The sequence below is a fragment of the Rattus norvegicus genome, chromosome 8 (genome assembly GCF_021556685.1).
Source record: "Rattus norvegicus strain SHRSP/BbbUtx chromosome 8, alternate assembly SHRSP_T2T, whole genome shotgun sequence".
NCBI lineage: Eukaryota > Metazoa > Chordata > Mammalia > Rodentia > Muridae > Rattus > Rattus norvegicus.
The window spans coordinates 51,295,825-51,322,894 of NC_141541.1; the positions used below are offsets into that span (position 1 = coordinate 51,295,825).

The following is a 27,070-nucleotide window of genomic DNA, read 5'->3' on the forward strand; positions in this document are numbered from 1 at the left end:
ATGTGCCACCATGCCTGGCTTACAACCCTGGTTTAAAACATTCTTGATGTCTTTGTTTTGTTTGTTGTGTTATGTTTTTCAAAGATTTATTTTTATATTTATTTCTTTTCTTGTGCTGTGTATGTGGGAGCCCTTGGAGTCAGAAGAGGGCATTGGATTCCCTGAAACTGGAGTTGTGAGCCTCCCAAAACGGATGCTCTGCTGGAAGGGCAGAAGTGTGCTTAATGGCTGGGCCATCTCTCCAGCCCCTGTTGTTTTAAGACAGGATCTCAAGTAGCACACACTGGCTAGCTAGCCTTGAACTTGCTTTGTAGCTCAGGCTGGCCTTGAACTCTTGACCATCTTGCTTCTGCCTCCCAAAGATCATTGGCAAGTGCCACCACACCTGGTTTGAAGCATTACTATGACTATGACTACTGCTGCTGCTGCTGCTGCTGCTGCTGCTGCTACTACTACTACTACTACTACTACTACTACTACTACTACTACTACTATTACAAGTTCCCATTTTGTAGCCCTAGCCTAGTACTACTACTACTACTACTACTACTACTACTACTACTACTACTACTATTACAAGTTCCCATTTTGTAGCCCTAGCCTAGAACTATGTTTGGCAAAACATGCATTTTGAAATGCATTACTTCTAGACATTTGGAAGTCAAATGGGAGATGGAAAGAAGGAAGAGACTCCACAGAAGGAGACCATCTTCCATCCAGAGCAGATGTTAAAGATCATGATGGAGGGAGAGAGCAAAAAGGACAGATGGGCTTCCTTTCTTGTCTTCCGGCAAGGTTGCAGCAGGCTCGGTAACCTGATCAGGCTGTCTCCCCACAGATCCTGCACTAGACCTTGGTCCAGCAAACCTAGGTCTAGCCTGGAGACAGTCTTTTTTCAGAGCCATGAGATAGATGGAACTGTTCTGCACTCTGCTGCTTCCTTCCCCAAGGCCTATGAAGAAGGTTTGAGTCTGCTTCCTCTCCCCTGAGGAGCTGGGTCCTCTGTGGAATCAGAGGCTTGGTTACCCATAAGCCTCTGCGGCCTTCACCTTGCTAAACTCACTGTCCTTTAGCCTCAGCACACACTCGGGCTCTTCCATGAAGTCTTCCCAAGTACAGCTGCCTCCAGCTGCCTCCAGCCTGCAATTTGCTATGCAGTGTGGGCTGGCCTTTAATTTGCATAGAACCTTCTGCCTCTGCCTCCTGGGTGCAGGAACTACCAGTGAGCACCATGACTTCCATCGAGGGCCCAGATGTGGATGCTGGAAGTCTGGTTCTAAGATCACTCACTGGCTTATCTGTTCTCTCTTTTTTTGGTTCTGTTGTGCAGGACATTAAGTCCATGGCCTTGCCCATTCTGAGCCCATTCTCATTTATTCTCTATAAATGAGCTGTCTTCAGTCCCTGTCTCATCATTTATATAACTTATTTGTATTTGCACTGGTGTTTTGCTTGCATGGATGAGCGCCACTTGCAAGTACTCTTGGAGGCCAGAAGAGGGCGTCAGGCTTACCATGTGGGTCTTGGGCATGGAAGATGGGAGCAGCCAGTGTTCCCATCACTGAGCCGTCCTCCAGCTCCAAGGTTTTTATTTTATTTTTTCATGCGTGAGAGCCCTTGGGGGCCATAAAGGGGTGGCAAACCCCCATTATGTTGACGATACAGGTGTCCGTGAGCCTCCCCACCCTGGAAGTGGATGTAAAGAATTGAACTTGGGTCCTTTGTAAAAAAGCAGCATGCGCTTCTGAGTCCTTCCTACTTCCCCTGTTCCATCATCTTAATCACAGAGACTCACAGAGCACACAGTAGGAGTTTTAGAAGTTGCTTTGGGGGCGGCCCGGCCGGGGTTGCTATGTGTGTATGTGTGTGTGGCGGGGAGAGATAGAAGTGGCTTTGCCCAGACTGGCACAATGTAAAGGCACATTTCTGACACGAGGTGGCAGCATCGGACAAAATTCTCTCAGAAAGCCTAGGCTGGAGCCATCAGGTGAGTGAAAACTTAAACGACTTTTATTTCTGGTACAAATGATAAATATTTTGTATTAAAAATCTGGAATTCAAGTTTTCCTTGTACTTCATGCTCCCTCCCTGCCCCAGAACCTTGCCAAAGTTCTTCAGCCCAGAGGCAGGAAGAATCGGTGCCTGCTGAAGTATCCAAGTTGGGTCTCAGAAAAGGCACACAAATTGGGTCTTGGGGGCGGCATCCCTGCTCCCCGTTGCCCCCAGGGTAGAAAGAAGGCACTGTAACTGGACACAAGAGCTGGGGCATGAGTCCCCAGCTGTCCCTCTCTGGTTCCCTTGCTGGTGAAAAGGTTCCCTTGCTGCAGGGCCACGCCTCCAGAACAAGTTCCACAAAAGCAGCCTAGGCTGGTACCTTTTGATTCCACATATGTGAGCACTTCAGGGGAAAGGAGAGGCAAGGGTACCAGTCTGGAGAACTGCTTTAACCCCCTCTGCCTCAAGATGGGCGCAATTAGGCTTCAGGGCTGCCTCAGGGTTGCCCACACTGCAACCCTCTCTCAATTCATGCAGATGAGGCCGTGGCTTCAGGGGCAGAGGCTCAGGAAGAGACCTAAGGTCTCAGATTGGGTTGCATCGCCCTCTGGTGGTCAGTGAAGGACTTGCGGGCCCAAGCATCCATCCTGGGTCCTTGGTCCTGGGTCCTGCAGTTAGGGGTCCTCATCCCAGAGGCACAACTGCCTCTGAGGTACATAGAAGTCAAAGCGGTAGCTTTTTCTGCAGCTTCGGATACCACACTTGTAGGGCGCTGGCCGGTCACGGCTGTGGCAGTACTTGAGCATGCAGGGGTACCAGGCCAGGCTCAGACTGTAATGGCAGATGCAGGGCTTTCCTCGGTCCCCCACTTGTCCACAACGAGGTAATTCCACCTGTTCTAACTCCTTGAGCAGAGGCTCGAACACAGAACTGTCCACACCTGGGGGAAAAGGCAAGCATAAAGAAGGCGGGAGCGCCTTAGCCCAGGATAGCCCTCTCTCTTGCTACCCCTCCCAAGGCTGTCCAAGGGATGAACACTGGTAAGCCCTGAGCCTGAGGCTAGGCTAGTGGGCTACATTAAATGACAGTACCCTCATCCAGTGAGTCTCTACTGTGTACCGGGGATTCAGAATTGGTCCAGAGTTTACTGGTGTGGTTGGGACTGTAGTGTGAAAGGGAAGTCAGGGCCCAAACCAGACCTGACTGCATAGCCTACACTGGACCATAGGGCCACCAATGATTTAAATAAAAAACTACATAAAGGACATGGCACCTCAAGTAGGTAGGGCAGGGATGGAATGACAGGAACAGGGTGGGTATGACCATAAGAAGAACATTCATGAGGAGTCCTGGGGCAGTGACAGGGGCCTGGCCAGGGCTCTGCTTAGCAGGCATGGGACGAAACAGCTTCTGAGGTACTAATGTCAGGCTTGTGTCTTCTGTGGGATGTGTTCTGGTGGAGGCGGGTGTGTTATGGGAATGACCACAAAGTCCAGCCCTGCCTTGGGAGAGGCAGGCTTTTTTCTATGTACAGCTCGTTGGGCAGAAGGCCCAGGAGCATGCAGCTTGAATCTCCCTGTCCCTCATACACAGAGGACCTGACAGTCCTAGCAAAGGGACCTGGAGAGGGGCCAGTAGTGTTGCACAGGGGCCCTGCAGAGGTGGGAGGAGGCCCCTGAGGGCTCTGGGAGAGATGCTGGCACCAGGGTTGGTGAGATGCTGAGTTCTGAGAGGTGCCCAGCAGAGAGACCTATGGGAACATGTGTGTCCTCAGTACATGTAGTAATAAGAGTGGTGAAGAGTTTTTCACAGGACCTAATGGGTTGCCCTTTGTGAGTCTTCTTATTCTTGCCACATAGGCACCACCTCCTCTAGGAAGCCTTTCCGATGTATCACAGCCTACCTTGGGGGCTTCACCCTCCCCAAGAATGCCCGTCACTCATGGCTACACACTCACATTCACTAGTGCTGGACTGATCTACCCACCACCAGCTATGGAAGCCGGGTGTGTCCATGTGGCCCATCCCAGAAGCGACTCAGTAGCTCGCTCTCTCTCTCTCTCTCTCTCTCTCTCTCTCTCTCTCTCTCTCTCTCTCATACAACAGAGTCACTTGGCAATGTCTCTCCCCCACCCCCTCCTGTGCTTCCCCTTCTGCCCACCCCCGGCTGACCTCGCTCTGTCCAGAACTGGGCATCCTCCTGGCGCGTGTAGATGGCATCGGTGGCCTCGGCACACACGTTGCGGAGATGGGGACTCAGCAGGCCTCCCTGACTGAAGTTAACGGCAATGTCCATGTGTAGCTGCTCCAGACCGCGCACTTCTTCAGCCTGCCGCACCGCGCGGGGGTTTTTCTGTAGGCACAAGGCGGGGACACATACATCACCGTCCTTTCCTTAGGTTGTAGAGGGGAAACAAGCCCAGCCCGAGAAACCGATACCCCAGCGGCGGTCAGAGCCTGTCTGGTTTTGCTTCCTAAATTTCTGGGGCTTTCTGGCAAGCTCAAGGTGGCACTGGTTAATAAGGTGGACAAGCTGTTCTTGGGTACAGGACAGTGTGGGTCGTGTGCTTTCTGAATCCAGGGGACTAAGTCTTTCCAAGCAGGGTGGACAAAATGTAGGGCCCTGGAGGGAAAGATGCCATAGGCAGGCCTGCAGCACTGGTCCGCTTAGGTAAGCTTGGGAAAGCCGGAACTCCAGGGAGGGATCCACGCAGGTCAGTGGGTTGAAGGGCTGCAAGCAATGTCTACCAACACACTTTCACGGATGAGTTCTAGTTCTAACCAAGGTCCTCGATGTGGAGACTGAGGCATTAAGGCAAGGTAATTTGTCCAGTGTCACAAATGAGGGACAGGAGACAGGGGGTATTAAATTCCAATCCCTGTATCTCCACCCAGAAAAGAGTGAGTGGGACCTGAATTAGTGGTTTGGGGCGACCTGAGAGTTGGGCCACAATACAGAGTAGAGATCTGGGGCTCTGTAGTCAGTTTGGTTGTAAGCAAAATCAGGAAGTCAGGACTCTACGAGGGTGAATGTTAAGAGGTGGGGAGGAAGATCTAGGGGGTGACAGTTAGGGGGAGGGGGGACATGAATGAGAACCAATGACTACAGGTGTGGGGCTCTGGGTCGGGCCTGGCCAGGAGTGGGCACTCACCTGCCGGAGCTTGGCCATGGCCTCACTGGGGATGATCTCATTGTGGTACAGTCGTGTGACAAAGCAGAGTGCCTGGAACTGACTTTGCCCCTTCTCCAGCTCCCCCAGGATCAGGGCTCGGAAGATCTTCACATCCTGCAAGGGAAGGGCAGGAAGATGGAGACCAGCGAGCGGGAGGGGAAGGCCCCAGACCAGCCCTGGAGTGGGACAGGCCTGGATGCTGTATCAGTGCCTGCCCTCAGGATACCTCCTTCCTCAGAGAATCAAGAAACCGCTTATCTTTTCCATTCACACCCTGTGACTTCAGAGGTCACACCTCAAATGTTTCCACGGCTTTCTGGAGAACTGACAAAGTGAACCACCGGGAGAGCTTTTCCAAAGAACCCTTTGACCAGACAGACCTTAATCTCAAAGGAGCCGGCACCAAAAAAAAAAAAAATCTATCACTAATGGCCTCTCCTGGGTGGGGACCCAAGAGTCCTTAATCAAAGCACCATGGGAAGGAGGAGGAGGAGCTACATACATTTTTTACAAGCATGCATTCCAGAGCTCTCTCTGACTTTGTTACCCTTAGGGGCGGGCCTCCGAAAAGCTCTGGGTATTCTGCACTCAGTCAGGCCCTAGCCCCCCACCTCCATTAGGGATTGTGGAGACAAAGGCAGGCAGCTGCAGCTGTTGCTGTCTTCCAAGGCTGAAGTGGCTCACCTTTCCCCTCCTCTCCACTTCCTCCTTCCCTATGGGGATAACTCGTGGCATGACCAATGGGCCAGTGGTTCCTTCCTATTCTGAATCACAGTACGCATGAGAGAGGCTGGGGCAGGAAGAAGGGGCAGAGCCTCAGGCATCTTTTGCCGTCTGTTTGCTAGAACCCTCGGTTACATCTGCCTGCATACCCCACCCCCTAATCTCTATCTCACCTACCAGTGCCTTCCTAACTCTGCTGAGGAGAAGGAAGTTGGTAGGAGGTCCTACTCAGAAGGGGTCTCAATCTGGGAAGAGCCCTTCCGTGGAGGTGGGGGACGGGGGTGGGGGGAGGGGAAAGGGGCTGGAGGGGTTGCGGGAGGGGTGGGACCCTGAGCTCAGTAAGTATAGCTGGGATACTTCCTGGTCCCTGTGCCCACAGCTCTGCCCTGACACTAGGTGATGTCATCCTAAGTTTTCATTGCTCTGCACTTGTACCCTGGGCTGCCTCACCTGCAGCCCCCTTCATCGAGGGCTTACTGTGCAACTGCTAATGTCCAAGTGTTTGGAGAGCAGGGTCAGAGTGTTCCTCGGGATTCTAGATACAGGGAGGGGCTGAGGGTTCCACCACTAGGCCTCATGTATTAGCTGCCCCAGGCTTTCCCAGGCTTCACTGTGATAGGGGACAGACAGTTCACATATCTGGCAGGCTTGGGTGGAGCTGATGACCTGGAGGGAATGACAGTATTCAGCACTGTAAGCAGAGGTGACTGTCATTGTTGCAGTGACCAGCAAATGTCAGGGATGGTCTGTGACAAGTGTCCATTTTCTTTTTGTTCTGTTTGAGGCAGGGTTTTTCTAGGTAGCCCTGGCTGTCCTGAACCTCACTATGTATACCAGGCTGGCTTCAGACTCAGAGATCCCCTGCCTCTGCTTCCTGAACGCCAGGCTTAATGGCGTGTGTCACCACTGCCCTGTTAATAATCTTCTCATAGATTTCACCAATACTGTAACTCTACAAGGGATCTCCCTGACTGCCTTTACCAGAGACGGCTTTATACAACCACTTCCTTTAAATGCAACAACTGGGGATGGGCGAGTGGAGAGTGATATCCTAGAAAGGAGAAATTGAGGCCCAGCTGGGGAGAAAAGTTCCGTGAGGCTCCTCATCCCAGAGCCTTGGAAGGAAGGTGAATCAGCTCCGCTTAACACCCACTTCCTCTGACAGGAAATCCCTTCTCGGGTCACTGTGTTGGCATCTCCTTGTCCTGCCAGCCTGGGCCATCTGATCCTCCGTCAACTCAGGTCGGCTGAGGGGACGCTGGAGGATGATCTGCCGGTGGCAGGTCCCATTCTAGCCAGGCACAATTCTGCCAGGTGGGATCCCACACAAGACCTCCCATTCCGAGAGTCTGAGTCAGGCAGTGCCTGGGAGGAGCCTCAGGCAGGATCCAAAGTCCACCTCACTGGTATCTGCAGCTCTCACCCCTCTGAATCCTATCTGGGTACCGCTGGCCGTCTTCTCACGGACACGTGAACCAAGTGCCCAGCGTTCTCAGGACTGCTGTGGGGCTCAGTGAATGGAGATACCCTCCACCCACCACAAGGAGTGAAAGGCATTAAACATTTAGAGCCAGATCAGAGGCAAGGGCTCTGCTTGAGGAGTTGAAGAGATGGCTCAGTGGATAAAGTGCTCGCCACACAAGCATGAGGACCTGAGTCCAATCACCAGCACCCATGTGAAAACAACGGGTGTGGTGGAACATGCTTGAGATACCGGCATGGGGAGGTGGAGGCAGGAGCATCCCTGGAACTTACTGGCTAGCCAGGCTGGTCTAATCACGAACTCCAGGTCCCAGTGAGAGACTCTCTCAAAATACACGGTGAGCAATGGTGCCTGAGGTTGACCACTGGCCTCCTCCACACATGCAGATGCACATATGTTCACATGCGCTTGAGTGCTCAAGTGCATCTGCGTGTACATGAATACACACCTACATGTGTGCACATACAGAGACACAGACAAACAGATAAACACACAGACACACAGACACAGACAGACACACACAGAGAGACATAGACAAACAGATACACACACAGAGAGACAGACACACACAGAGAGACAGAAAGACACACAGACATAGACAGACAGACAAACAGATAGACACACACACAGAGACACAGACAAATAGATAAAAACACAGATGGACACACAGACACACATACAGAGACATTGACAAACAGATAAACACACAGACAGGCACACAGACACAGACAGACACACATACAGAGACATAGACAAACAGATACACATACAGAGAGACAGACACACACAGAGACACAGAAAGACACACAGACACAGATAGACACACACAGAGACAAAGAAAGACAAACAGATAGACACACACACTACACACTATACACACACACACACACACACACACACACACACACACACACAGAGTGTGCACGAAACCTGCTTTATAGTTCCTTCCCTGTTTCTGAATTAGATACTAACAGCAATGACAACTACCAGGTGCTAACAACACGAGAAGCTTCGTGGGCACAGAAGGAAGTCCTCTGTCACTGTATAGGACAAAGAGTCACTGAAGGTGATAACTGGGAAAGAGAAACTGCTGTTACTGTGCCTCAAACACATTGCATCATGAGCTCAGAGGTCTTCTCCACAACAGAGGCAGAGCTCTATGACAGAACTTGGGTTGGGTAACTCGCTCAAGGCCAAGGATTTAGGGGAAATATAGCCAGGATTTTAACCAGGTAGCCCAGGCTGTCCCACAGCTGAGCTCTTTCCCCAGAAAGCACAGTTGCCCCCCTGGACCAACTAGCCTAACTTCCCTGATGTCCAACTACAGAAACAGGCTGAGTGGGTGCAGTGTATTCCTAGCAGTTGGGAAGTGGAGGCAGAAGGATGGCCAGCCTGTAGAAGACAATTTGAAAGAGACATTTTTGTTTCGAAGGCCAAATGGAAGGAGGGAGAAGGAAGGCGGCAAGGCTGAGAGGGAGGAATAAATGAATGGATGGACTGAAGCTCAGGCCCACAGAACCAGTGAGTGTCATAGGACTAGAACCTGGGTCCCTTCCTGTCACACTCACTTGGCCACCATACCTAAATCCTTGGTTGATTGCCTAGGAACATGGCAGTTCCTACTATCACTCTGTGCATAGCTTGGAACAATAAAACAGCAGGCAGAAATACCTCCTGTCCTCTGACCGCCCTGTGAGAAACCCCTTTATACCCGGGTTCTCTGATCTTCCTGGTCCTGTTTTCCCCCAAAGCCGCATGCCATTTCCTGGCTCCAGGAAAGGAGTGGGCATCATATTCTGACTGTAGCCTCCCTGCTTGACCCACTAGCAAGGCTCCAGAACACCTAGGACAGTGTGAAAGAGCTCCCCTGCTTTGAGAACATCTGCCCAGATGTTAAGATCTGATTGAATCCAGGCCAGATGGAAACCTGGCTTCTAGACCTTTCTTTGCCTGGAGTCCCCTAGGATGACTCACCCAGATGTTGTCAAAAGCCCAAGACAGATGGCACAACTGGGCAAGAGAGAGGCTTAGGGTCTGGGCTGGAACTCCCAAACTGGGAGTCTTCCATAAGGTCCTTTCTCCAGGGACCTTCAGTCTGTAAGGAAACACTGGGGTATACAGCAAGAAGAGGCCAGGCAGGGTCAGGGAGGGTTGCTGAAGTCCTGTGTGTAACTGAGGTACATGTAGGCTTGAACATATAGCTAAGATATAATGCTAAGAACCAGGACTCCCTGCATCGGATGCTGGCCTTGCTGCTTCTGGCCAGTAACCATGTGTAACCTCCAGTGAATCTATGTGAAGTCTCGAGTCTCAGTTTCCATACTTGCCAACAAGGCCAGTAACAGTACTGCCTTGAGAGACTGCTTCGAGCAATGAGACCTGGCCAAGCTCAGAACACACGCTAGGACTCAGTTTCTCCTGACACTGCAACCCCTTGTTTCCAATGCCATCTACTCCGGGCCTGAGAAGTGGTAAAGACTCTTCTATAGATGGACTGGGGGCCCAGGCAGGTCCGATGACCCCTGTGAGGCTGGCACGCATCATCGGGAGAGCCCTGAGGACAATCCCAGAGGCAAGGCCATGAAGGAATGGCCGGGTCCAAAGGCCCTGTCATTAAAGGACTCCTGAGGTAAAGAAGGCTGACTTCACACAATCAGTTTCAGAGCCAGGGTGAAAGGCCTGGAGTTCAAGTTTATGCTGACAGCCGTGGAGGTGAAGGATGGATAAGGGAATAGCTGTCCTTGTGAGGATGGGCGGGGTGGGGGTGTGTGTGTGGAGGATGGGAAGGCTCCCCGCAGTGAGGGCACTGAGTCAGTGTAAAGAATGCAGGTCTTTCCAGCCTGGAGTGTGGTTTTAAGTCCTGCCACCACAGCCCCACCCCATTTTACTGTCCCCTGAGCATTTAATGCCCTCTAAGAATTATCACACTCTTTACTATAAAGCACGGGCTGGCATCCCGTGCTACTTATGTACTGAAACACAGTTTCCAGAGCGAGCAGTGCTGGGTCACTCCCTGGTCCTTCCTGCAAGCCCCTTACTCTGTGGGGATGCCCCGCCCCATCTGTCCGTCCTCTTAGGCCTCAGCTTGCAGGCATCACCGGTTCTGACATGGTCCTGTGCTAGGACCTCCAGCTCTACACAGCCACCTTCCCAGTGCCCTGCCTGCCGCATTTACCTTCCCTCCCAGGAGCACATCTCAGGGCAACGCACCCCTGCCCACTAGAAGATGGAGGGGGTCTCTCCAGAAACATCTAACCATGCACAGACCACTGAGCAAGAAGAGTATGAAGGGGGTTTGAGAACAGCGAGAAGCGGGGCGTGCACTAGGCCCGGTGAGATGGAGAGGGAATTGGGGTGGAGTCTGGGGGGTAGGTGGGAGGTGGCTAAAGAGTCGGATACCAAAGAGGGCAGGATTTAGGATCTAGGGACCAGCTAAAGAGTCTGGGCTTAACTGACTTAAAGGTCACTGGAAGTCACTGGTGGGTCAAGCCTAGGGCCGGTATGAAGTCGGCTTGACACTTGACTGTGCCCCGGAGAGTATTCCCTGACTCAAAAGCCAATCACTGTCCTTGCACTGCAGTGACTCATCCAGGCCCTCTGGGGTCAGAGGCTCCAACCTGTTTATGTGGTAGCCAGGAGCTAGCACAGGGCAGAAGTTCTACACTCACTGGCTGAGTGAATGGATTCTCCCTCCCAGCCTTATCTTCTTAGCCATATCTATGGGGAGGGGATGAGGGGCTGCACTCCTGCAGGTCTATTAGCCCAACATCTACTATTTCGTGTTCCAGAGGGGAAACAGAGGCAAGGGGCTTTACTAGTCGCACAGCAGTAAGGCCAGCAGTAGAGACTCAGACCTCCCAGCTCTCGGGTCAGGACTCTGTGTCACTCTGAGGGATGGATATTCCACTCCTCTCTCTGCGCCTTCCCCAAACCGGTCCACCTTTTGAGACCCACTTCGTTTCCCACAGTGGGGGTTTCTTGGGTTCAGCTTCGAGGAGGAGGTTCCACAGGAACAAGGAAATGATGGCAGGCAGCTGTGCTGGAAAAACACCCATGACAGGAGACACCCTGTGTGGGCCCTCCAGGCCACTTTCCCGGAGAGGCCCACAGAGCGTTTCCTGCTGGCGGAGGGAGGCCTGACCCGTGATGGGTCAAGGCTGGAGCACCATGGCTTCCCATAGCTGCCTTTCAGACTGGGTCAGGGAAGACGGTAACACACTGCATGGCTTGGGCCACTGCTATCGGGCTCCTTCTTTATTCTCAAATCAAATCAAGCCTGGGCTGATGCACCCAGACTTAGCCTGGCTTTCCCTGCCCTCAGGCCACAGGCTGCCATCTTTCACACAGATCTGCCGTTCCTCAGTCTCTTCTCCTCACAGAAAGGCTCCCATTACACACACGCATACTCACACAAACACATGCACACACACTCAAACACACCACGGCAGCTGAGTTCTCTTCCTCAGCTTCTCCACGATGAAGAGTCAATCCCACACTTCAGCCTCATTTCCTTGGTCTCCTGTGTCCCCCTCCCTCTGTGATTCTCCTGCTCCACTTTCACACGCAGCAGGCTCTGGCTCATACACCCTCTCACCCACGGCCTCACCGCTCTCCTCACGAAGGCCCTTCAGCCACACATCCCAGGCTCCCAGATCCCAGCTCCTAGCTTTCAGTGCTCTCAGGATGCCCCGCTGTGGTACACATTCTAGAAGCTTCCTGGGGCATCAGGCAGCTAGGTGCTTAGTCTCAGACTGCTGCTATCACTTTCCATTACAGAGCAGATGAAAACTGAGGGGACCCAGGGAGCAGAGCTGCCTTTCCACGGTGTGTGTGTGTGTGTGTGTGTGTGTGTGTGTGTGTGTGTGTGTTTGTGTGTGTGTGTGTCTACATGCATGTATGTGTGGCACAGCCCAGGCCAGAAGCCACTGGCCACTCGCTGCTCCAGGGCCTCCACAAGCAGCAGCTACCCCCACTCTGCTAGCCCCAGCCCCCTTGCTACTGGACAGTTGGGGCTCACAGTCTCTTGGGAATATGCTGTCATCTCAGTCTCCTCATCACCAGACCGCGTGACTCTGGGGCCCAGGCCGGGCCAATCTAAATATTTATTCCTCCGCTCCTGGCTGGGACTGCTTCATGACTAGACAGGGCCCAGCTTCATTAGGGTGGGGCTGGGGACTGGGGAGTTAGAGCGTTCCCTAGCCAGGCTGTTCAGCGGTCAGGAGCCCCTCTGTAGCTCTGCCTTACTTTCCCAGGAGTAGGAGTAGATGCGCTCAACCCAGAGGCAGGATGCTACAGGAGACTTAATGCATCCCCCCACTGCATACACAGACCTCATCCAGGCCTGGACAGAGGCTTCTTGTTATAGGGTTAGTATGACTATTAGCCAGTACCAGTAGCCCTCACAGCCAGTCCCCAGACCTCCTAACAGCCCCTCGTGCTCTGTCAGCCAAATCCCAAAGGTCACCACCATCCCGACTGCCCCAGAAAAACAATGTGAGGCTTTATGTGGATCAACTGCTCCCCACAGTCTAGCTGACTCAGGGCTCCTGATACAGGGTGTCATACTTCCCTGGGGAGATGCAGTGGAGGGGCCAGGGGCCTGCTTGGTGGCTTGCATTGGAACTACACTTCTTATGGGTCCCTGGCTCTGCAAAGCCCTCCTCCATCACTCTGCCTAGGAAACGGAGTCTAGGCTCAGAGACACTAAATTACATGTTGCATCACACAGCTAGGAAATAGCAATCAATCAAGCAATCAATCAATCAATTAAATTGAATAAAAAATGCAGAGAATAACTGGACGTATTTGGGACCTATTTTCCAAGCTAGCCTGGTCTCTCACCCTCCAGGACCACCCCCGCACTGCTGAGGAAGCCGGGGTCCCCTAACAGTTATGAGTCTGGGAGACAGGGCCCATACGAACTGCAAATAAGGAAGTGTTTGTAGATTCTTGTGCACCAGGGTTCTTCCGCACTCCTGCCACTCCACCGTGTGTTTCATCTTTTTGGAAGGAACTTACTCAGAGAGCTGGAGTCGCCCAGTTAGCCAGAATGTGGTACAAAGATCTCCAGGAGCTAATCCTGGGTTACCACCAGCCAGCCGTCATAGACCTCGTCACCAAGGTCGCTTTCAAGCTCAGTTTGTGCGTCTGCAGGATGAGGCAAATGTATTTCACGGTGCAGCAATGCAGATGACTGAGCCACGGGTGGTTTTGGAGGGACTTCTCAGTGCAAGAAGCCATATTATACCTATGTAGTCTGCATCTTCAGGTTGGGTCCCCTGCCTGCCTGCCTGTGGAGTGTCTGTGAGCTTACAAATTCCATCCCCTTCTTCTCTTAGCAGTCTCTCCAGCAGGCTACACCATTGGCTCCTGGTGGTGGTTTTCACCAAGAATCAGGATAGGACTCCATCTGGACATAGCATCTTGATCAGGGATAGGAGATGCTAGCCACAGGCCAGGGAGCACACTGAACCATAGGTCAGACTTTGCACCTCAACCCAAGGAGACTTCATCAGATATGGAGGAAGGTCTAGAATTGGACCCAAGAGCCCCCCCCCCCCCCACACACACACAGCCTGGTCTCCTTACTTCCTGTTAACTTCTGAGAAAACGCCCTGTGCTGCAGAAGTTTCCCTTCCTCAAAAGCACTCCTAGGGGGTTGGGTGATGGTTCAGTTGGCAAATCGCCTGCTATGTATGAGGACCTGAGTTCAGATCCTCAATACCCATGTAAAGAACCGGGCACCGTTGCACACGCCTATAATGCTCATGTTGGGCAGAAAGAGAAGCAAGGGAGTTCCTAAAGTTACACTGGTCAGCTAGCCTTGCTGAATCCATAAGGTTCAGTGAGAGACTCTGGCTTAAAACTAAGGTTGAAAGTGGTGGGGGAAGACGCCTGATGGCAGCCCTGGCCTCCAACACACGTGTGCACACGTGAACATGTACCCATGCCCATGTACCCACCAACATGTGCACATGTGCTCACATGTGTGCGCACACACAGGCATGCACACAGAGACACACACAGACATACACGTGCATACACACACGAACACACACTCAGGCATACAAGCGCGTGCATGCGCATACATACACTTTTATTGCCCTCTGCTCTCCAAGCCATTGCATATGTTCCACACCACAAACCATAGGAGGCTCTACACAGACAGAGTAGGATTTAGGGCCTTCAAAGCGTCTCTTGTCCTACACCTGTATGATGTGACAGTCTCTTGGGACAGTGTCCACGTGAATACTGCAGGTCCTCACTGGCTACATTCCATGGGAGCCCTGCCTTTGACCTCGGACAGGGAATCTGACGGTTTTTTTTGGATGGTTCCTTCCTCTGGCTTCCACTTACTACTGGTACCCAGAACGGGGAAGCAAACTTCTAATCTCCCTGGATCCTTATCCCCTTGGAGTAACTCTAAGGTGAGCCATAGCTGAGCTATGTGGCTCTTGATGCTGGCACCCCAGGATCTCTTTCCTCTTCAATCCCCACCTCCCCATATTCCTATCCCCCCAATGTTGTCACACATGACTTTCTTCATATCTAACAATACCACCTTCCCCTTGCGGCCATTCCCAAACCAGGCAGCTTTCCTTGTGACTCATCCCTTCCCCTGCTTTTGGACATCCAGATAGGGGGACAGAGAGCTTTGTCAGAGATACAGTGTGGGGGAAGGAACTCAGAGGGGCTGTCAGATAAGCAGCCTGAGCAGGGATAGTAGCATGGCTGCTATCACTGTGTTCAGTTGCTGTATACAAGCAGGTCAGATTACATATGTAGGGCCTGGATGATAAACTGTGTAAAGAATGTTGCATACTATATTTATTTAGGAGTTAGAGTTCCTATTGATTTAGGCCCAGAGAATAATGGCTGCTTATAGTACATTGGGGGCTGGAGAGGGTAAGGTATGAGGCGCAGCAGCAGCAGCAGCGTGCATGAGGCCCTGGGTTCAAAACCTAAGCCAACACTGACACATTAGAGTGTGTGGGGAGGGTGGATATCATGTAGCCCAGGCTGGTCCTAAACTCACTAATAGCTGAGGATAACCTTGAGCAACTCTTAGTCCTGCCTCTACTTCCCACGTGCTAGATTACAGACGTGCATGCTCAGTTTATGTGGGGTCAAGAAACCCAGGGTTTCCTGCATGATAGGCAAATACTATATCCACTGAGCCCCATCCATACACTCCCCCTTTTAATGGATCTCCAGTAGCCCAGGCTGGCATTCAATTTCCTGCCCCTACCTTCACCTGACATTCCTTAAAGAACCTATTTGCCTGGCTCTCCTGTTCAGATGTCTGATTTAGTGAGGAAGAGTTCAACTGGTGTTAGAAACCTGCAAACTCCCCAGGTGACTCTTCAAAGTCACTGAGCTGTGCCATGCAAGCATTCTTTGAGTTAGAGCTCAGGGACCTGGTGAGTATTAGCCCGAGGAAGAGCTCCAGGTGACACAGGACAACCAGGTGACATAGGACATTCCATGCTGCTCATGGGATCTGCCAGCCAGGTCCAGATTCTAGCGTCCCACAGATGACTGCTTTACCAGCCTCGGGCCAGGATGCAGGCAAGGTAGGGAAGAGTCAGTCCTGGATACTTATCTGGAAAGAAGGCAGGGCTGGGAAGGGGTTGTGTAAAGGTCAAGACCACTCCTGCTCAAGGGTGACACTGAAACCCTAGGTTTGCTCAGTCCAAGATTGACTGCTGTCCTAAAAGGGTGGCTAGCCATTGATTCGGCAGCTTCCAGAAGGTGGTTGTTAGTGGAGGCTGGCACCTACCATCCTATCTCTCGAGACTGTGAGTCAGGTAAGAGGTCTAGCTAGGCTAGACTTGTGTAACAATTTCTTTGGGATATTGAAACATTCTATCCTGCAGGGAAGTTCCTGATGCAGGAAGTTAGGCAACTCAACAGAGTTTCCGGAAGCCCCTGAAACTGACCTGATTCACTAGGCCCCTCTTTTCTGAGTAAATAATAAAAGTAAATAATAAAAGCTTCGTTTCAAAGAAGATGCTCAGACCAGCCTCGTTATGGGAAAGACAAATGGCCTGAAAGAAGTTTAGAACAATTGAGGCACCTTGAAAGGACACTCTCCAATCTGCTGAGCTGCCTTCAGGCTTCGAGGATGCTTTTGTGAGTGGTCACCGAGCCTGCAGCGGGCCTTGGTGATGCATCTGCCTTGAGTCATTTCTGCTCCTGTAACTAACTCCTCATCCATATGCCTGTAGGTAACCCCAAGAAAACTCAACTGGTTTGCCAAGCTGGACTTTGGTGGTATTGGTATGCTCATCTGTTCTAGGCTCCCTATTTGGGGCGAATAGACCTGTGTATAGCATCTCCCCAGGAAAAGTTTTTGGTCACACTACATAGTGAGATTGTATAAAAAAAATTAAAGATAAAACAAAAGTTTCAGACTAACTTGGACCACACAGGAGGTTCAAGGTCAAGGTCAGTCTGGGCTTTATTTGAAAACCTTGCCTCCAAGTCAGGAAAAAGACAAGAGGCAAAGAGAGACTCTAGTCTTCCCTAGGCTCCACGTGGACTTTCTTTGTGATCTCTTGCTTACCCTTCAACCTCTTTAATCCAAACTGACCAGGGAGGAGGCTGGCTGAGAAGTGGGGTGAGCCAGCCTCTGAGCTAGCTAGGGGCTTCTTCGTTTCCTGAGGAGCAGAGAGGGCATACCTATATGATTTGCTCTATGTCTGGCTCTGCCCAAGGCCTCAGGCCAGGTGGCAATGTTAACCCATTTTACAGAAGAAGAAATGAAGGCCCAGAGAGATCAAACAGCTGGACAGAGGTTGGCCTCCTTGACCAGCTCACAGGTGATTAGGCAGACTTGCCTCATTCAGTCTGTACTGTGTCTCCCAATGGTGATCAGATTGCAAGCATTGATATTCCCGAGAAGATTCAGGATTTTTTTTCCCCTAAAACATCTCCCTAATGGGGGTGGTGCACAAAAACACAACTTCTGGGCTGTTTTCTACAAGAAAAATCATTAATTACTTCTAGACAGAACGAACCAAGGTTTTGAGGGTAGAGCCCTTGAGAAGTGAGCAAGACAGGCAGCCTGTGGGAAGGACAGGCACAGAGTGGCTCTGGCCAGTAGAGGTGACATGCTGGCGTAGACTAAACACTGTCCTCCCTAGTCTCTGTGTACCCCACTCCACCCTAGCCGGGGCCAAAGACGTCCTCTGACAGCTGGTTTTCTAATTTCTGTGCCTTCTCCTCTTCCTCTACACCCCCTGCCCTCCGTGAAATTGAAGATGCCAGGGGCAGGTGGGAAATGCCAGCTCTGGGTCAGAGGTTAACCTGCAAAGCAGACTTTGGAAAACAGGGTGAAGGTTTGAGCTACCATGGGGATTAAAGGGAGCACTTGAATGTTCCCTGCATCTGAGCAGCAAGATGTCCCCACACACCAAGTCCAATCCCCAGTCTCCCAGCTCCGGGGCAGGCCACCAGCCCATCACAGCCGCTGGTGCTTCCTTTCCTGGTGGCCTTTCAGAGCAGAGCAATCACAACCTTTTGTAGCCAGAGGCTAGAAAAGCTCTACTCCACTCCTAGCCTTCCATGCCCCACCCAGCTTGGCTGTCTGACTTCTGGCCCAGGGACAGATACAAGGCTCCAGGATGGTCACAGCACAGGGCCACCCGGGCATGTGGGTGGGAAACTAACGGCCCATTCCGTGGCTGGCTTTTAGGTCAGAGGCTTAGAGGGGAGATTAGATATCCACTCCCGATTGATTCTGCCTGGAACACCACAGACACAAAATGTTCCTAAAGTTCAGCTGGGCAAGCAGGGGACATGCTGGGCGACCAGCTCCCCTTTCTCCACACACTGGTTCACTAGTTCTGTTTGCATCTAAGAACCCAGCTTGGGCCTGTGTGACAAGCATTGGCTACCATTCTGCTAAGTCCTCTGTCAGGACTCCCTGGGCCTGGGCTAGAACATCAGTACAGACTCATCTCTACCCCACCCAACCCTGGATCTCACCCGTACCTCTGATGCCTATGGCAACCTCACAGGATCCCTAGTTGGCAGCCCAAACTCTGCCGCCCCCCCCCCCAAGGTCTCCAAATATTTCCAGTTTTGGAATGGAGCGGAGGGGAGAGGAGGGAAGCAAGGGAGGGGTAGCAATTTGGTCCTGGATATTCCTCACTTCTGTTCTTCCCCCAAAGACAGAGGGATGCAAGGCCTCCTTTTGGGGGGGGGGAAGAGCTGAGGGTGGATGAGTAGAAGACTCTCCTCCCCCCAACCATGAGATAAGGTCTCACTCTGTAGCCTGGGATAGTCTTGAATTTGTATTCCTCCTGTCTTAGGCTCCTGGGATGACAGGGGTGGTATTCACCTTCATTTCGTCCAGATTTTTCGATTGTTGGGTCACTGTCTGTCACTCACACACTGGAGCTCCATTTCCTGATAACTCTAGCATCCCTTCTCTCTTTCCATACCACCACACCACACCCACAGAGACAGAGAGAGATAGACGGGAGGGGGGGCAGCAAAATTGTGAACTTCACCAGCCCCTGTCAGGCATGGGCTGAAACAAGGACAATCCTTTCCCCATTCCCTCCCTTCCCCTCCCCCAACTCTTCCTAGGCCCTCTAGCTGCAAGCATTTCAGCTCTTCAGGTCACAGAGGAGAGAACTGCTACTAGACTTGGGAGGGACCCAGGGCAGACAGCTCTGCAGGGAAAGCGATCCCGGAATGGTGCTCAAGGCTGGAGGTCTTGAAACCAGTTCCTTGCCAAATGCAGCCGAGGAAAGGAAACTAACTCCACACCGCACAGCCACAGGGAGAGCCAAGGTTCTCATGCCACCTGTGGATTTCCCCCTTTAGTCACAGAGGCTGTGGCAAGAAGGGAGGCCTTGTTAACAAGTACTTTTGTCGGTGTGTCAGTTGGGCACAGAAACTGATCAGTGCGTGAGAAGGGCCTTGGTTACTCAGAACCAAGCAACAAAAAGCTAGAGGAGCTCACTGACGAGAATAAAGACCTAGATCTGGGTGCTAGAGAGTGGGCAGCGAGTTAGAAAGGTGACCTTGGGCAAGTCACGTCCTCCTTTCAGCACTGCATTTCTCTTTTGCTCGCTTGAGGGTGCCTGGGACGCCCGACTGCTAAGATCGCAAGCCTCCCGCCCGGCCCCCTGTGGTGGGTGGGACGGGACCGGTGGTGGTACCTCACCTTCTTGAAATCCGCGATGAAGGAGATGAGAGTGCCGTCCGGTTTGCGCAGATCAAGGCTGATGCTGTCGGCGTCGCTGTCCGCTTGCAGACTCTCCTCAGTCACCTGGCCGTCGGGCAGCCTCACACGAACCCGCAGCTCGGCCGGAGCGCCGCTACTCGCGCCCACGCCGTGCGGCGCCCCAAGCAGCAGCGGCGACAGCAGCAGCAGCAGCAGCGGCAGCGCGGGGCGCGCCGAGGGGACGTCGCGGCGGCCAGGGGGCCGCATCCCCGGGGCCCCCGGCGCGCCGCGTGGGGGAGGGGAGACGCGCCTACAAAGTTTGCCCGAAGTTGGGGGTCCGGTTCGGGGATTCCCGGCAGTCCCCACCTCGAGAGGAGAGACTCAATCCGGAGGTTCCCCCACGACGTGCTGCGAATTCACGTGGGTCGCGCACAGCCACGCACCCGGAGTCCCGGACGGCGCCCCCTGTGCGTGTCCCCCAGCCGCCCCGATTCCTGAGCTCCGGACTCCGTTCAGCACTTTTCATTCAATCCCACCCCCCGTCACTTCCTTCAGAAAACAGAAACCACCAGGACCTGCCTTAAAGAGACCGCGCACCTCTTGGCCCTTAAAGGGACCGCAGTGGCCCAGAGAGGGGCGGGGATTGGGGACTGCGGCTCAGCCGCTTTGTGGCCTAGGCTGGCTTTCTCTGGATCCCTCCCTCCCGCCGCACCGGGTCACCGGCCGGGCCTTGTCCAGAGTTTGTGCTCCCGGCAAATCCCTTCCTCCAATTAAGGGCGGGACGGGTGACTCTTCCCCCCCGCCCCCCACACCCCTTCTGGCTTGTTCTGGTGCCACGTGGATGAAATAATCGGGCTTGGATTTTCAGAGGTTTTGCTTAGTCTTTTAGTTTCTCTGACACAGCGAATTTCTCAAATGCGGCTGGAAAAAAAAAATCAAGCCTCACCTAGCATTCTGGTCTTTTTCTAGGTTGGGGAGTACAATTAGGGTTTAAGGGCCCTCTGTGCATCCATCAGGTGTGAGCTGTTTTTGTAAATGAGGCGGCCAATCTGGATGTCACCATCAAGGAGCCTAACACTGTGAGCCGTTATTCAGTTTTCTCTCCTGTGTTCAGTCAGCCTTTCCCCAGTCCAGCCCACCTCTCAGGGCCCCTGCTCTTTCCGGGAGGGGAAACACCAGATTCCAGGCCACTGTGGGCATCCAGATAGGAATGAGCACTCTACTTCAACGATCGCTTTGATGTTCATTAAGAAATGGCTTCCAGGATCCTTAAGCCTGTAGGTTCAGACTTTCTGGAAGAGGACAGGGAGCCCTGGCAACAAGGTCCAGAGCGATGGTTGATGATCCAGAGGTTGGGAGACACTTGGTACTTGACAGCATCTTTCTTGGGGAACCACCTGGCCCCTGAGGACCTTTTCTTCACCCGGGGGCGTTGGGGCAGGCTGGCAGACAATAACCAGACTGTTTCCTTGGGGTCTTAGAGCTTGAACTGGCAGCACTGAGTTGCCTGGGGTCTCAGAGCTGGCTTCTTGCCTGATAGAATGCTAGATCTCAAAGAGGCCTTCAAGCTGGGACTGCCCCCATGAGTCAGTTCCACAGTCATTAGGGGCCTCACCCACATTTCCTAACTTCCTCTGTTGAGTCCTGTCCCATTCATCATTAGTTTTGTCCTTGAAGGTATTCCCAGGCCCTAGACCCTCCCCCTAGTCCAAAGATCCTCCCATGCCCACTCCCACCCCCTATCCCCCAGGTCCCCAATGAGAACCAAGAAGTGGGCAGAGTCTTTCTTTCTCCGTTCAGACTTTGTGCCTTGGAAACACAAATGAAGACGGTTTCTATATACCTGTATCTTCCCTGTGAAAAGTCCTCCATTTCAGCTGGATCAGACCTAGTCTTTCTTTTTGTTTGTTTGTTAGTTTGTTTGTTTGTTGTTTTGTTTTTCAAGATAGGGTTTCTCTGTGTAGCCCTGGCAGGACTCCTCAAACTGACTGGCCACAGAGATCTATCTGCCTCGGCCTCCCGAGTGCTGGGATTAAAGGTGTGTGACTCCACTGTCCAGCCTGCTCTGTCTTTTAAAACGACAGGGAACAAGGAACCTTTTCTATGAGCCACAACCATGGCCCTAGTCTTTCTGGTGACTGCACCAGGTCTTCAAGATTGGGGAAAAAAAACTCACAGGTTTCCCAGCAAGAATTTCAGAGTCACCTACCAATCTGCGTATGCCCTGTTCTCAGCCTCCTATACCATTCATTGTAGGGGTTTTGTTTTGTTTTTGAGATAAGGTCTCACTGTGTATGTAGCCCAGGCTATAGTATCAGGTCCAGGTCCTGTGTTAAGCATTTTATACATATCATCTTATTTAATTTCAGGATATCCTTCCTAAGCAATTCTCTTCTTAGCCTCTTTTTATTGGCTAGAAGCCCAGATTTAGAGAGGTACTATACCTCGAGTCACACAGGTAGTCCAGCCAGCAGCGACTGAAGCAAGGCTACCTGACCACAAAGCGCTTGCTTTTAACCACAGTAGCACCTGCCTGTCTGAAACCTTCACTTTCTTCCAGTCCTGAAAGAGCACACACCCCCATGCTATCTTTTCCTGTTATCTAACGGTTCATGTGGGCAAGATGCTGTCAGTTTAAACAAGCCAGCCCCAAGCTGGGAACTGCCTGCCTTCCACACGTCACCCAAGTACAGAGATATCCATTCATCTTGGACTCAAAAGTCCTAGAAGGAGAAGTTCTCAGAACCCTAATTACCATGACGACAACCAAACAGTCCTCGTGTGAGGGAGTCCTTTATGTCTTGTCTTTATGTGCCACCCAATGCTCAGATTTCTGTCTTCTCAGCACTAGCCTGAGGGAAAGCAAGTTCTGGGTCCCCAACAGTGGCTCTGAAAGGGCATCCGGACCTCAGTGCCATCGTGAGCTGTGTGATGCCCCGAGTCTCTTTCTTCAGCTGGGAAGTGGGTACATACACGCTTAGCTCATTTAAAGATTTGCTTTTCTTATTTTTAATTATGTCTACATGTGTGGGTGTGTGCATGCGATGTGAATGCCCTTGTGGAGACAAGGGCACTGATCTCCTTATAGCTGAAGTTACAGGGACTTGTGAACCCTCTGACATAAAAGCTCTTAACCACTGAGCCATCTCTCCAGCCCCCCTCTAGGGTTGTTTTAAGAATTAAATGAAATGTCTACTAAAACAGCTCGCAACATGTGATTGGTACAGGTTCACGGAAGGGAAGTTATTATAATTTATGATCAACGCATCAAATGCTAAATCTAACTACACACAACTTCCTGCCTTATAACCGTACAAATACATCAGCGCTCAGCAGATGTTTTTGTCTGCAGCTGGATCGAGTCTTTTCGGCTGTAATTGCCTGTAAACCCTGAAAGCAGACCCGGACAGCAAAACTCCACGAAACAAGGCTCTTTGCTTGTTGGTCTGAGTGGGTCTTTACCTAGTCTGTCAAGAAGAAGTTTCACCAGGCTTTCTCTGTCTGCGATCGCTGGTAAACAAGTGTCCACAGGACAGAAGAAAGAGAAAAGCAGCCAATGATCTGTGTGGAGAGAGAGACAAGCTGGCAAGGCAGCTTGCCCATGGGCAGGAGACGGGGAAGGACATTTCTCCTTGCTGTTTCTCCACAGTGGCTGTGGAGTTTAGGTTGCATTACAACCCTGTTCCTGGGCCCTTGCAGACAGGGCAAGCCGTTGAGCCTTGAGTCTGAGGGAGAATCCGGAATGGAGTGGGTCAGTTTATTCTCTGTCTCAAGACTGCCTAAAAAGAAAGTTCCAAGGACCTCGCTGCCTCAGCCAAAGCACAAATTAGGTTTATGGGATCGCCGGATTATACCTCTGTCTGTCCACTATGGGTGTGGTGGGAAACGGGCTGGAGCAACAGCAGCCATTGCAGAGAGAGGAAAACAGAAATGACTGGGTGTCAAGGACAGCCATTCATCCTCGGGTGGGAAACCAGACACAGGGGAGCCAGGCTGATTCAATGACTTTCAGGCCTGAGTGATCTGAGCCACAGAGAAAGTCAGCTCTCTCAGCTCTTAGACGGAAGCCTGAGGACTCCTGAAGTTCCAGCCTCCCCTGCAAGCTAGTTTCCGAGGGGTAGGGGCGTGTACTCCTTCCCTCGGGGCAGGCGAGTAGTGCACAGGCAAGCTAGGCCCCTGTGCTGTGAAGTAGTAGAAACAGGTGATGGGACTCAGTACAGCGGCTCCTTAGCTCAAGTTGGAAGCAGAGCCATCTAAAAAATATTACAGTGGGTAGGTGAGATGGCTTGTGGGTAAAGGCACTTGTTGCTAAGCCTGAGTTCTGTCTTGGCCCTTACAAGGAGAGAATAAATTCCTGTAAGCTGTTCTCTGACCTCTACATAAACAGTGTGGGATACACACACACACACACACACACACACACACACACACACACACACACACACAGAGCAAAATGTAAAAAAAAAAAATTCTTTTTTCAGCAAACCCAAAACTTCATAATTGTTACAACTGGTACCATAAACCAGAAGAGACTGGCCTGAACCAGAAAGACTGGAAGGTTCTGCGGGATCTTGCTTAGACTTAAAAAACCCATAAATCGGGATTGATAGGCACAGGGGATGTCCCAATCACAAAGTGAGCAATTCAACATACCTACTGGTGCTGAGTCTGGTAGGTTTCCAGACACTTCGCCAAGCAGCTGAGGCGTGACGGGGGTGAGGGGTGGGGGAGGGCAGCTGCCCCAAATCATTCAGTAGGATGTTGAAGGGGCCAAGAAATGTTGGGCCTTGTGGGAAATGCCAGTACCCATGGTTGGTTTTTTTTCCTCCCTAAGAACAATGGGTGGCCACTGAAAGGTGTTGTTCAAGGGGTGACATGATCAGACTTGTGATTTAGATACCTGGGGGGTGGACTTTAGCCATCTAGTGGGAGGTGATAATAGGCTTGCCATGGTAGTGGCAGTTGGGAGGTTTGGAAGAGTCAAGCTTCAGCCTTGGGAGTAGGAAGGGGCAGGGAATAAGAAGGGGTCATGGTCAGTGCCTGCTTCTACTAAAGGCACTTGGGGGACACCACGCAGGGAGAAGCTCCGAGATGACTTTGTTAGGGGCTCTTCAGGTCCACATCACTGTCTCTGCCTCGGTGTCAGGACTGCAGACCATCCAGGGTCTCGGGCCAGCTTCTGATGTCATTCTCAGATAGGAAACTGGGTGTCCCAAAGGTGGGCTGTGTCCTTTCCCAGACATGGTTCCCGCTTCCTTCTCTACCCTCCAAGTCTCTGTCCTGGATGTGGCTCCTCTGTCTGTCCCCATTCATGTCCAGCATGATGCCCTGTCCAAAAGGTTCTCAACTGTGAGTGATACCTTCCATAGCTCTGTGTGTCTGACATCGAACTATGGGGGAGAGAAGCTATAGCCTCATGTCTGCTCTCAGGATCCTGATGGTCACAGGATCCTCAGAGAATAGGCCCCTCCAAGGGCAAGTCGGGCACCTCTTCATAACAGAAGACTTCAGGGTATTTTAGGATAGCAGTGTCTTGGTGCCTAAGAATATTCTGTGGACCACTGGTGACACAGGTGTCCCCTGAGATCATCCTATCCTGTCCTTTGTACCCCAACCATTCCCATTACCAGGGCAGTTATCAGAGTCCCTATAGAAAGGTCATGTCCTGTGCTCGACACATTCAGAGCACCAGCAGAGACCTTCGACAAGCCCTCCGGCTGCAGGAGGATCGATCTGGCAAAAGTGTAAGAGCACCTTGTGTGCAGTGATATTCTCAATGTGTAAGTACACTTTATGATGAAGCCCTGAGGAAATTTTTTTAAAAAAAGCATGTGGAGTTTTAGCCCAGTTTTTACTGCTCCTACAAAATGAATATACATGTAACAGCTTGGGAGAGAGGACCTGTCTTTTTACCAGAGGGCCCGGCATGAGCGGGCCTGGCCTGGAGAGGAGCCATCAACGTGTCTTTGTGCTATTGCTGCTACTGTGGGTTCTCGGGTCTTGGAATCTGCAGCTGTCATCTGGTTGATACTATCCCTAGAGCTCGGGCCAGAGCTGCTAAGGTTTTGACTCAGAGAGGGCGGACTTGGGTCCACTTCCTCCTCTGAAAGGAAAGAAGCACCCTTTCCCAAATCAGCCATTGCAAAACCACACTTGCTATCTTTATCATTTCCTCTTCCTCCTTCTCTTTCTGAGAGACAGTGCCTCAGGCATCCCAGGCTGGCCCTCAGTTTGCAACAGTGTCCTCCTGACTCAGTTTCCCAGGTGCTCTGATTACAAGTATGTGCTACCAAGCCTGGTTTCCCTCCCTCCCTCTTCTTCTCCCTCTCTTTCCTTTCTTCCTTCTTCCCTCTCTCTCTTTTCCTCCACTCCTGACAAGGTTCCTCAGCTTCCTAAATGCCACCAAAAAACCAGAACTTTTTAAAAATTGACTTTATATTTTTTTAAAAGAGCATGTTTTAGACTGTATATTACATGTTTTAGCATGTAAAGTCTATGTTTTAGACTTAGAGCAGAACTGCAGGGATAGTTTTCACAAAGCCCTTCTGCATCCACATAGATGGAGTCCCCCCCCCACCGCCCCACATGCTCTCCCTTCATGCGCAAACCCCTCCCAACTGAGCCACGCTAGTGAATGAGCCTGTGTTGACATGCCCTTATCTCTCCAAGTCCATGGCTTCCATTACGCCTCTCCCAGCATACATTTTGTGGGTTTTGAGGAACGCATCATTACACTGTTACATGCTTTTACTCCCCAAGCCCTCTGTGTTCTGCCTATTCAGCCCCTCAGAGAACCGGACGTCATCGAGGAGGCTCATCAGGTAAATGGGTGTGCTGCATAAGCCAGACAACCTGAGTGGTGTAAAGAGAGAACTGACTCCTGAAAGTAGTCTTTGGGTCCCCACGCCCTGGCCATGCCTTTCATGCAAAAGCCCCACCCCAACACTAACAATGATAAAAAATTTAAATGCACGTAATGATTTTAGGTCATTTGAGAGAAAATAATGCCTAGCTATTATTTACTTCAAATTATCTTCTGAACTTTGTAGCTTTAATGAAATTTTTTGCTGGCTCTTCTCTGCTTTCTGTCCTGCTTTTCTCAACATCCTTTCTCTTTTCAATTCTTTCTTCTTCCCTCCCTCCCTCCTTCCTTTTTTCCTTCCTTCCTTTCTTTCTTTCTTTCTTTCTTTCTTTCTTTCTTTCTTTCTTTTTCCCTTTCTTCCCTTCTTTCTGGACAGGATCTCACTCTTAAGTTCCTCCTCCTTCGGTCTTCCAAACACTGGGATTACAGGTATGAGCCACCATGCTTGACTTTAATATTAATTCAAACCTGGATGACCAGGCATTAACTGTGTGCTTTTCTTTTGACACAGGGTCTGACTCTACAGTCTGGGCTGTCCTTGCCTTGTCCCTCCCTCTTCTGCTTCTTGGAAGCTGGGCTTGTGGCTCCACCCCGGGTTCCTCTTATCTTGCATCAGGCTTGTTTTGAATTTACCATGTAGCTGATAATGACTTTGAA

At 51.5% G+C, this 27,070-nt stretch overlaps 1 protein-coding gene across 1 annotated transcript; it reads right to left on the bottom strand.

The window, feature by feature from the left end:
• Positions 1–1,988: 1,988 nt before the first annotated feature.
• On the bottom strand, positions 1,989–19,982 carry Oaf (out at first homolog). Its single transcript, NM_001014090.1, is given in 4 exon segments — positions 1,989–2,935; positions 4,167–4,347; positions 5,147–5,281; positions 19,552–19,982. Coding segments are annotated over 4 exon segments (849 nt in total). The 5' UTR covers positions 19,819–19,982; the 3' UTR covers positions 1,989–2,669.
• Positions 19,983–27,070: the final 7,088 nt, after the last annotated feature.